Source organism: Juglans microcarpa x Juglans regia, chromosome 2D (genome assembly GCF_004785595.1).
Source record: "Juglans microcarpa x Juglans regia isolate MS1-56 chromosome 2D, Jm3101_v1.0, whole genome shotgun sequence".
Lineage (NCBI taxonomy): Eukaryota > Viridiplantae > Streptophyta > Magnoliopsida > Fagales > Juglandaceae > Juglans > Juglans microcarpa x Juglans regia.
The window spans coordinates 27,581,338-27,592,741 of record NC_054596.1 but is presented as its reverse complement, the minus strand read 5'-3'; the positions used below and the strand labels follow the sequence as shown (position 1 = coordinate 27,592,741).

The 11,404-nt window shown below is 44.6% G+C and overlaps 2 protein-coding genes across 4 annotated transcripts; both read left to right on the top strand.

Annotated features, from left to right (window-relative positions):
* Positions 1-384: 384 nt before the first annotated feature.
* LOC121248042 (glucan endo-1,3-beta-glucosidase 12-like) lies at positions 385-3,552 on the top strand. 3 transcript variants are annotated; one of them, XM_041146400.1, is made up of 4 exons: positions 385-776; positions 2,105-2,622; positions 2,743-2,773; positions 2,849-3,552. In XM_041146400.1, the coding sequence occupies exons 2-4, from the start codon at positions 2,130-2,132 to the stop codon at positions 3,093-3,095; spliced, it is 771 nt and encodes a 256-aa protein (XP_041002334.1). In that variant the 5' UTR covers positions 385-776; positions 2,105-2,129; the 3' UTR covers positions 3,096-3,552. The 3 variants fall into 3 exon arrangements, with proteins under 3 accessions (XP_041002334.1, XP_041002332.1, XP_041002333.1); XM_041146398.1 differs by having other exon boundaries at positions 388-776; positions 2,110-2,622; XM_041146399.1 differs by having other exon boundaries at positions 391-776; positions 2,110-2,622; positions 2,877-3,552.
* Positions 3,553-9,118: 5,566 nt separating this feature from the next.
* On the top strand, positions 9,119-10,416 carry LOC121249413. The gene is made up of 2 exons (XM_041148122.1): positions 9,119-9,244; positions 10,072-10,416. Exons 1-2 carry the CDS (start codon positions 9,119-9,121, stop codon positions 10,414-10,416), a joined length of 471 nt encoding a protein of 156 aa, XP_041004056.1.
* Positions 10,417-11,404: the final 988 nt, after the last annotated feature.

Here is an 11,404-nt window from a genome sequence, read left to right as displayed (position 1 = left end):
TATTAAATAACATAATATTTAAATGACGTAAAGAAAAAATAAATAAACTGATGTATAGTATATTGTAAAAGTTAAGATGTTAAATAGAAAAAATATATTTTAAAAGATAGAATTAATAAATAATTGGGAGTGCTTAATGTGCAAAACCTTTGAAGTAGATCACTTGTCCTACTGGAGACAAAATGTAGAAGCAGCAATTGTTTAATTCTGTCGTGGTTACTGGAATTAGTCGTCCTATAAAACAGTAAAAGGAGAAGCATAAAGAAAAGAAAGGCAAAATGTACACATCATCGCCATCATTACAATCATCACTAATCAGCCCACATACCAAACCTATATTCCATAAAATTGTCTCTTTACTTTCTTTTTTCAATCTTCTTCCAAACTTTTCCCTCCTTTTTGCACCACCTCTTGCTTGCAACTTCCTACACCCTCCCTCTCTCTCTCTCTCTCTCTCTCTCTCTCTCTCTCTCTCTCTCTCTCCATTTCGATACACTTATTCTAGAAAATATATTTAATGTTCATATCAATGGGTACACGCCCTCTTCTTCCCAACACAATGATTGATGCTCAAGATATCATTGCTTCGCTTTCTCTATTTCTAACCAAGTGAAAGGCAGAAGTAGATAATCTTAGAGCAATAACAGAGGAAGAGCAGGTGACAAAGAACAAGGCATTAGATACAGAGAAGCCACAAGGATTGACTCGATTGAGGATGGATGAAAGGGGCTTTAACTGTCTCATATTTCTCCTACTAGGTCATTTCCTCTGTTCAGGTGCGCTGCTTTCTCTGGTTTGCTCTGCTTCTTTTCATTAGCAAAACTCCATTTGGCTGTTTTTTCCCCCTTTAATACTTGACTCTCTTTCTTTTAGCTTGTATTCATATGTTATTTCCGTTGTTCCTTAGCACCAAAAGGATTTCTTAAACCTCAGATGTTCATTTAGTTCTTACTCTATCTGGCAGTCCTTGGGCATCAAAGGGGTTCCTAAGAAGAAAGATGATAATTCGAATTCAGTTGTTACTCTTTGAATTCATAAATCTATTCCTTCAATTTTCTTATTTCGTCAGATCCGGGAGGTTTATTGAAACATCAGATTTTGTGGATGAACGTTTTGTCAATTCAAAGGCAGGTCTTATGGCTTGGATTCCTGTTTTTTCTGGTTATGCTTTGAATTCATACTTCTTACGCTTTAAATGTTGGACTTCGAATCTCTTTGCTTTTGCTTTGCTTTGCTGCTGCTGCGCTCTCTCTCTCTCTCTCTCTCTCTCTCTCTCTATTTTTCTGTTCGAAAATGATTTTTCTTTCACCAGATTGATCTCATCGTATTGGGTACAGCTTAGTACAAATTATTCGGTTTTTCAAATTTTCAATGATGTTGCTTGCTCGATTTCAAAATTTTGACCTTTTCCTACTGATTTTGTGACTTTTTTTTATGTTGTTTAATACTTGTGACCTCCGTGGAGTGGGATTTTCCACATCACAAGTCTATTTGTTTCAATTTCGTGTCGTTTTCTTCTTATTGAAACAGTTCGTTCCAGCTGTCGGATTGGGTTTATCAGCCCATAATCATCTCGGTCGAAGTGCTAAATTGGGCACTTACTATGAGACATAGAAATAATAATTCTCAACTTTTAAAATAGAGATCTGGATTTAGAAACTCCTTTCAAAAAAAAAAAAAAAAAAAAAGAGAAATGGCTAGGTCCATTTAGGCTCCCATTTTTCTTCCTATCGAACAAATTGGAGACTTTAGAATCATATTTTACTCACACCATGTAAATATATTATTTATGTGCAAACACGTTACCCGTGAGTATATTTAAGATACATATATTGTTATGTCTAGTGATGTAATGAGCTTCAACATTAGTCATGTGTTTGGTATGAAATGACATAAAAGTAAATTTTAATTTTTGCGTTAAATAGTATCAACAAACCTCATGGGTTTTTACGCTTTTCGTATTACAATAAAGAGAGAACACTAATTAGACTTTTATGTCAATATAGTCTACCAAATGAGATTTAGCACGAGGAATTCTCTATATATGTTGGGAAAGTAGTACTATAGATAAAAACTAAAGTTTACCTCCATTTTAAACTTCAAGTACAGGTTCCACTTTAACAAACAAGATGTCAATGGGGCGCGTCAAGGCAAAAGTCCAAGAAGAAAAACAGCCACAATTCACTTCACGGCCGATTTCCACAACCCAGAAAGACATTACCACTCCAATCACAACGGTTCCTACAATAACTCCAACCACACCTTCTTCAACAACACCAATAATAAATCCAAGCTCAACCCCAGATTCAGTCATTCCAGCCACCGTTACCCCAATTGCAAACCCAGTTGCTTCTACACCTACACCACCTGCATATTCAGGAGGAGCAAGCTGGTGCGTTGCCAGTCAAAGTGCCTCCAAAACAGCGCTGCAAGTAGCTTTAGACTATGCCTGTGGATATGGTGGTGCTGATTGTTCAGCAATTCAGCCTGGCGGAAGTTGTTACAACCCCAACAACATTCGTGACCATGCATCATATGCGTTCAATGTGTATTATCAAAAGAACCCTGTTCCAAATAGCTGTAACTTTGGAGGAACAGCTGTTACCACTAGCAGTGATCCAAGTAAGCTGTCTTTTTGTATTCTTTTGGTGCAAGCTCTTGTTTTATAACATCAAGCAGTTTCAAATTAGTAACATTGGATTATTATGCTGTCCTTTTGTACTCTTTTTACCCTCATCGCAGGTGCAGGGACTTGTCAGTATCCATCCACTAGGTGAAATCTCCTAACTAGCTGTTAGTTTCATTTATTTTGCCGCAACCACTTGAGCAGGAAAGAAAACCTTATTAGTGTTTGGATTGGGATTGCATGCTTGCAGCACAAGTTCATCAGTGTTGAACACAACAAATTCAAGCGGGTCAACGGTTTTTGGTGCAGTTCCATCTGGCCCCTCTCCTCCATTAGCAGCTGCCAAGTTACACAGCTCACCAAATTCCATCATCATGGCATCTCTCATGATCATGTTGCTGGCCCATTTTCATCTCTGAGAGGGACTCTCAATAGTTTTAAGTGCAGTTCCTTCTGGCCCCCCAATTAGGAGATGCGAAGTTAGACAACTTACCAAATTTGTTCATCATGACATGTCTCCTGATCATGTTACTGGCCAACTATCATCATGGCATTCAATACATTGAAGAGAGAGTGACACATGGTTTTTGCAGCCATAATTTTGAATTGGGGTTACTCATGGACTTGATTTGTATATTAGATGTTAGTGATAAAAGAGGGTCCTCGTAGTGGGGAAAGGCGGGAGCAATTCTGGAGGCTTTTTCTAGGAGGTAGTAAACCAATAGTATAGTTTTGTTTCTTACTTTTTCCTTTTTCCTTCCTTTTTTTTTTGTTTTTCCTCCTCTCTATTTTCGGTGTTGTTATAACAGAGACATACGATTGGGCTCTTCAAACTTGGTTGGGAGCTTGTAATTATATATGGTACTGAATCCATAAACCTTGTACAGATTCTCTAAACCATACATACAAGCAAGCTTTTTATCTGACCCTCCTACCCGCTTCAAGTCTTTTTTGTATCTCTGTTTTATACAAGATATTCTCTTGCGAGAGTTTCTAAAAATTAAGATGTCTGTCGCAAATAAATTGGGAGGTGTACAACAAATGTGTAGTTTGGCTTGTATTTGGAGCTTTTCTATGTATTGACTAGTCATACTTTTTTCATGGATGAAATAAAGTTTATTTCCTATAAAAAAAAAAGATTTCATTCCCTACCGATAGGGTGTTATTATGATTAGAGAAAATATATTTACAATCGTAAATTATGCAACTGTTGCTAATCGTTTTGAAAAAAATGAATAAAACATAAGATTCAAATGAAAAAAATATTAATTTTTTAATAATAAACCTTATTTTTAAAAAAAATAATTATACGATATTTACGTATTTATCAGATAAAGAGATTATCTCCGGTTGCACTCCTTACTTTTTCACACATAAAAAAATGCTGATCGTCCAAGTCTTTTAAATGCTATTAATGATTTTCTTTTTCTTTTTTTAATCACGACCCAAGGTGACTAAACAAGACTCATCAAGAACCCTTCCATGATTACGACACCGACTTGCAAGTAAAACGATTCTTTCAAAACACCCAACAAAACATTAACGACGTGGGTAAGAATTATGTCATAAGTTTGACCAATCAAAATGATATGAGTTAAGAGGTGGAATACTTTCTTCATCAATTATAGTTACGTAGATATTGTTAGAATTTTCAGAATTAATATACATGTCGGGGTTGTGCATCGACTTTGTCGGAATTGAAATCTCGAAATCTGACTCCAGCCTCCAACTTCGCCTTCGATCATGTGCAGTGAATCTGCTCCATTTCGACTCCCAAAAAACGGAGCGGATGTCGGATTTGATTTTTAACAAGGGAACCAAGCAAATTTTCAATTCGGGATTCCAAAAATAAAGCATATGAGTTTGGTAAAATCGTAAGGTTTAAAATCAATATCCAAATAAATGAAATAACGTAAAATATAATGTTTACAATAAACTCAAGCTTGAAGGTCCTTTGAAACCGACCATTGCTCCTCTGGTACATCTGAGAATGAAGTGTCAAGAAAAACTGAAGGAAGTATCGAGAATAATCTAAAGAAATTGAGAGACACTGGGCTTGAAGAATCGAGAGACTATCATCCTCAACAAATGAGGAAAAGTGACAGTTGGATGCTTTAGATCCTTTTCAGGGTTTTGGGTGGCAGGAAGGATAGTGGCAAGAGATGATGAGAAACGAATGATGGCATGAGATTGAGAGAGTGAGAGTGTTCGATTTTTTTATGGCTTAGTCTAATGTTTTAGAACAAAGATACAAAAGGGTATTGTGAGGGAGGGGCCATCCTAGAAGGGCCTAGGCCCAAGGAAGTCAAGGTACGGAACCCCATGCCGAAAGACGAAACCCAGCTGTGGGTTGTGAGCCCTGGCCAGAGGACCCCGTGCCGAGCCTGCAACCGTAAACCAACTCGGGAAGGCCTTTCAACATCGAACTAGGATACGCCAAGGAGATCATCTCGGGACTCGGCAACCTACCGAGCCCTACCGTATGGCACCAAGCAGGACGTATTGTACACGGACGATTGTATATGCCCAATCATGGTCTCGTTAGACTCAAGGCACGTCACATTCAATGCATGTGTCAGAAGGCTTGACACTCAACAGTGTGCCCCCAGAGCGTGTAGGAAGGCTCGACCACGACCTGACACCCAGTCCTGGCAGAAGGGTGGAGGTAGGTCTGACCTAGCATGACCTAACATGCCACGATCTCCCTCAGCCGCCTAAGCTGCGGACTGACACATTGTTGCAGTAGGGAATGAGTGCTAGCGGATTTGACTCAAGTACGACTTACACGCCACGATCTCCCTCGACAGTGGAACCTGAATCAGGTATAAATAGCAGCCATCCCTTCTACGGGGAGGCTCTCTGGCAACCATTTACTATTCTCTCTTATCTTTTGAGCTTTACTCGCCACTAGAGGATTGTTTATTGACTTTGGCATCAGAGTGACCCCGGACGTCTTCGTAACTTCTTCTCCCTCTTAGTTGCAGGTGGCGTGGAGCTTGGTTATCGTGGTATTGCTCGGGCTGCAAAACACAATATCAACAGTGGCATCGCCTGTGGGATTTATTTTTCCATAAAAGTGTGTACTTCGCATGCCGGCAGCAACGTTGTCCCAAACTACACAAATGGGAGGATTACGAAGAGGGAACGATGGAAGCAAGACTCGCGAGCATGGAGGAGACAATAAGAAAGCTAACGGAGGAAACTGGGATGCTTCGCCAGGAGAACGAGGCCCTCAGGCTCGCCAACGAGGAGTTGGCGGTGGAAGGAGATCCGAGTGGCAACAAGCATGTGGATTCGCGGCGGCCCCTATGGACACCGAGGCAGAAGAAGAGAGACGCAAGATGCACCTCAAAATCCAAGAGCTTCGGGACAAATGTGTAGAAATGGAGAAGAAAATAGACACTGTATCCACCGTAGGCCAGCTACTCGTTAATATCGACCTCCCATACATTGTGGGAGTCATGGCAGTACCGCTTCCCCCCAAGTTCAAAGTCCCCCTGATGGAAGCATGCGACGGGTCCATAGACGCGCTGGAGCACTTGGAGATGTTCAAGGCCCACATGACCTTGCATGGTTTTTCAGGAGAACTTGCCTGTCGAGCTTTCCAGCTAACACTAAAAGGGGCCGCCCAGACCTGGTTTGGGTCACTATCGTCAAGGACGATAGATAGCTACAAGGAGCTCGCCCGCCTCTTCATGACATAGTTTCTGGCAAGTTGTAAGAGGAACGCTTGGCTACATACCTCCTTACTGTCAAACAGTGAGACGGTGAAAATCTGAAGTCTTATCTCTCGCGATTCAATCAGGAGCGTATGACCACAAACGACCAAGATGAGAAGATCACGTTGGCGGCCCTCTTGGGACGAATCTGGCCTCAAAAACTATTTATGGCCTAGATAGTACGAAAGACTCCTACCACGCTAAGGGAGTTGATGGACCGTAGATGGGTTCATCAACGCTAAAGACACCCTTGAGGCCCTGACCGCCCCACGACAGTTCGAGGTAGAGCAAGCAGATCTGAAGGCGTCAGGGCAACAAGGAGGCTGCGACTGTGGAGAGGGAAAAAGGGGAGCACCAGATGTGAAGAGAATGGGAGAAGCGTCGGCTCGACCCCAGGGGGAGCCACTTTCACACAAACCTGGCTGTGGAAGGGAACCAACGCTCGAGCCCCAAAAGAGAATGACCCTGAGATGTGGAGAACACCCATATTGCAAGTATCACATGAACAATTGACATAGCACCCGAGACTACTATGCCCTGAAGAGAATAAAGGAGGATGAGCAGCGAAACCGGACGCGCCGGTTGGAGGACCAGATGGGCTGAAGCGGAGTTAGGCGCCAGGGTTTTCGGTGGGGTATGAGCCCAAGAAGGCAAGGAACAAGGGATGAGACACGGAGGACCCCCAAGTGGAGAACATACCACTCGGGAAGATCAGCACAATCACCGGAGGATGTACTAGAGGTGGAGCCACTTCGCCGGCCCGAAAGGCACACGCTCGAAGGGCATGCTACGAGGAAGTATTCGCTGCCAAAAGGGGATCAAGCAAGCCCCTACGGTGCACTAGAGGCACCACGATAACCTTCAATGAAAGGGATGAAGAAGCCATCCTCCACGCACATGACGATGCATTGGTGGTAACGATGCAAGTGGCAAACGTTAAAACCCAGAGGATCCTGGTCGACAACGGCAGTTCGGCCGACATCCTATTTTGGGAAGCCTTTGTCAGAATGGGCATCAATTATGATCAACTACACCCGGCTCCAATGCCGCTCAAGGGCTTCACGGGAGACGTCGTTCAACCTTTCAGAATGGCCATCAATCCGGATCAACTACGCCCAGCTCCAATGCCGCTTAAGAGCTTCACGGGAGATGTCGTTCAACCGATGAGAGCCATCACTCTTTCAATCCTGGCAGGGAAGGCGTCCAAGACCACGGCCACCATGACCGACTTCTTAGTCGTCAAAGCCCATCCTCGTACAATATCATACTGGGGCGCCCCACCTTGAACAGCTTGAGGGCAGTGAAGTCCACTTACCTCTTCAAAATGAAGTTCCCCACCGATTTGGGGGTTGGGTGAAGTCCGTGGCGAGCAGGTCCTGGCCCGGGAATGCTATGACTGTGAGCTGAGACACGAAGTCAAGGTAGTTGCGACCATCGAAAGGACAGAAGAAATTCCCAAGCAGGGTTCACCTTTGTCCCTAACCAAATGGGATGAAGAAATCCATGATGAACAGGCCCTTCGACAAGCAGAACCCAACGAGCCCTTGGAGTGTGTCCAAATCGGGACTAAGCTGGACCTGGGGATAAGAACGACACTGATATCTCTCCTTATCGAACACCGAGATGTGTTCGCTTGGAGCCATGAGGATATGTCAATGATTGACAACTCCATCATTGAGCACTAGCTTTGCGTTGATCCAACAGCAGGTTTCATTCAGGAGGTCCATTACCCGGAATGGCTATCTAATGTAGTTTTGGTGAAGAAGGTTAATGGGAAGTGGCGGATGTGTGTTGACTTCACTGATTTGAATAAAACTTGTCCGAAAGACAGCTTGCCCTTACCCCGTATCAACCTGATCATGGACTCAAAGGCAGGACATCCCCTCCTTAGCTTTATGGACGCCTATTCTGGGTATAACCAGATCAAGTTGAACCTGGATGACGAAAAAAAGACAACGTTCGTAATGGATCGAGGCGTGTACTACTACAAAGCAATGCCGTTCGACCTTAAGAATGCGAGGGCTACCTACCAACTGCTAGTTAATTGAATGTTCAAACAGCAGATTGGCCGAAATATGGAAGTGTACGTAGACGACCTGTTGGTGAAGAGCAAAGAGCCCAGACAACATTTGGCAGATCTACGAGAAGCATTTTCCATCCTCTGGCAATGGAGACAGGTAGGTTTGGAGTGGAGATAGGTGGGTTTCTGGGGTTCATGGTCTCTGAGAGAAGGGTTGAGGAGAAACCCCGAATACTGTCATTTGTCCGGGAAACAGAAGAAGGGCAGCGGTCCATCTACTTCATGAGTCGGGCCTTCCGCGGAGCAGAGGCAAGGTACCACCGAACGAAAATGTTAGTATTCGCCCTAGTCATCGCGACCAGGAGATAAAGGTCGTATTTCCAGGCCCAACCATTGAAAGTGCTCACCGATCTCCCCCTCAAGAAAGTATTGCAGAAGCCAGACACCTTTGGATGGCTCACAAAATGGGTGATTGAACTCAGCAAATTCGATATGGAGTACTAGCCCCGAGCAGCAATCAAAGGACAAGTGTTGGCAAATTTTGTTGTTGAGTTCACCAACTTCCTGGAAGAAGTTTCGAGCGCACCCTAAGGACAGTCCTGGCAGGTCTACGTGGATGGCTCATCCTGCTGGGTTGGTGGGGGAGTGGGAGTGCATATTATCACCAAATAAGGAGAGGAGCACAACTATGCAGTCAAGCTGACCTTCAAAACGATCAACAATGAAGTTGAGTATGAAGCGCTCTTAGCCAGAATGACAGTTGCACGGTTACTAGGAACTGAAGAAATAGAAGTGAGGGCAAATTCCCAAGTGGTAGTTAGCCAGGTACTGGGGCAGTTCCCCATGAAAGGAGAAAGGCTGAAGAAGTATCTCCAGCTGGTCTGCAACGAGCGCGACTGCTTTCGCTACTTCTGCCTTCAATAGGTGTCGAGAGGGGAAAACCATAAGGCAGATCGTCTGACAAGGGCTGCGTCGGGGCAGGAAGAACTCCCCCTTCCAAAACACACTATACTCAGAATAGTCGATGCCACCCTCCATCGGGGAGGAAGTGTCTGTCACGACCCCTGCACCTCCCGAGTGGGCAACGGACATCTAGAAAGTCCTGCAGGAGGGGTAGTTGCCTAGTGACTTGGAAGAAGCACGAAAGGTCAGGAACAGGGCAGCTCGGTTCACTGTGTTAGAAGGAATTTTGTACAAAAGAGGTTTCTCCGAGCTGCTCTTCAAATGCCTATTATCGGACGAAACCCAATACGTGCTAGCTGAGATTCACGAAGGAATTTGTGGAAGCCACTTGGGAGGAAGGGCTCTGGCTACGGGAGTAACCCGGGCCGGATACTACTGGCCCCATTCCCTTAAGGATGCAGAAGATTTTGCCAAGAAATAGCCGAAGTGTCAGGAGCATGGGCCGGTTCCACACTGCCCCGCAGAGGAGCTAACATCAATCATAGCCCCATGGCCTTTTGCCCAATGGGGTCTGGACCTAATTGGCCCATTCCCAGTAGTAAGGGGGGAGCTAAGTTCGTCATTGTTATAGTTGACTACTTCACAAAATGGGTCAAAGTGGAGTCTTTTGCAGCATCACCACCCAAACCATCACTAAATTCTTGTGGAAGTCAGTGGTCTACCGATTTGGCATACCTCAGAGCTTCATATCAGACAATGGAAGATAGTTCGACTACACACATTACCGGGAATGGTGCACAAAGATCGAAATTAAGGTGAAGTACTTCTCGCCAAGACACCCTCAAGCTAACGAACAGGCCGATGCAACTAATAAAACCCTACTCTCCACCCTCAAGAAAAAGATCGGGGCACACAAAGGGTCATGGACCGAGGAGCTCCTAAGCGTGTTATGGGCATATCGGGCCACTGTCCGAACCCTTACTGGGGAGACACCATTTGCCCTCACCTATGACAGCGAAACGGTAATTCTTGTAGAAGTCGGGATGCCCACATTCCGTGTCCAACACTTCAACCCGGACGCTAACAATGAAAGGCTAGCTGAGAGCTTAGATGTCCTGGAGGAGAGAAGGGAAGAAGCAATGATGTAGACGACAAATAACAAGTGAAAAGCGGAGCAATAAGTCAACAAATGGGTCAGGCTACGCTCCTTCAAGATAGGCGACATGGTGTTGCGACAAATTGGGATAACTTCCCCCGAAGAAGGAAAGTTGGGACCCTGATGGGAGGGCCTGTACGTAGTAACTACGAGCAATCGACCCGGTTGCTATCGCCTAAAAAATAGCCAGGGACATGAGCTACCACCCCTGAAATGCCGAACACATAAAGAAGTAGTATGTGTAGAAATGTAAGGTAGCACTTTGTACGAACAACTATGAATGAATGAGAACGCCTGGATGTTCATCTCGCAAGAAGACAAGTCCCTTAACTCGATGCGGGGTAAGGTCCCAAGTCTCCAGAGTAGGTATCGACCCGACCGTCCAACAAAGCCGAGTCTTTACACTCACAAGAAGATGGGTCCGTTGACTCGCTAAGCCGAGTCATTACACTCGCAAGAAGACATGTCCCATGACTTGTTGCGGAGTAAAGCCCCAAGTCTCCAGACTAGATACCGACCCCTCGTCCAACAAAGCAGAGTCTTTACACTCGTAAGAAGACAAGTCCCTTGACTAGCTGCAGGGTAAAGTCCCAAGTCCTTGGACAAGGTACCGACCCCCCATCCAACAAAATCGAGTAGTTACACTCGCAAGAAGATGGGTCCCTTGACTCGCTAAGTCGAGTCCTTACACTCGAAAGAAGATGGGTCCTTTGACTCACTGCAGAGTAAGGTCCCAAGTCTCAGGATTGGGTACCGATCCCCTCGTCCAACAAAGCCGAGTCTTTACACTTGTAAGAAGATCAATCCCTTGACTCGCTGCAGGGTAAGGTCCCAAGTCTACGGACTGGGTACCGACCCCCCGTCGAACAAAGCTGAGTCTTTACACTTGCAAGAAGATGAGTCATTTGACTTGCTGCAGGGTAAGGGTGAGTCTCAGGACTTGGCACTAACCCCCATCCAACAAAGCCAAGTCCTTACAC

Coding starts and splice junctions, on each gene's coding strand:
- LOC121248042 (XM_041146398.1), top strand. CDS start 716: ATGGATGAAAGGGGCTTTAACTGTCTCATATTTCTCCTACTAGGTCAT. Junction 777..2,109: donor AGGTCATTTCCTCTGTTCAG/GTGCGCTGCTTT, acceptor CTTCAAGTACAG/GTTCCACTTTAACAAACAAG. Junction 2,774..2,848: donor TGTCAGTATCCATCCACTAG/GTGAAATCTCCT, acceptor AAACCTTATTAG/TGTTTGGATTGGGATTGCAT.
- LOC121249413 (XM_041148122.1), top strand. CDS start 9,119: ATGACAGTTGCACGGTTACTAGGAACTGAAGAAATAGAAGTGAGGGCA. Junction 9,245..10,071: donor TGAAGAAGTATCTCCAGCTG/GTCTGCAACGAG, acceptor TGGTGCACAAAG/ATCGAAATTAAGGTGAAGTA.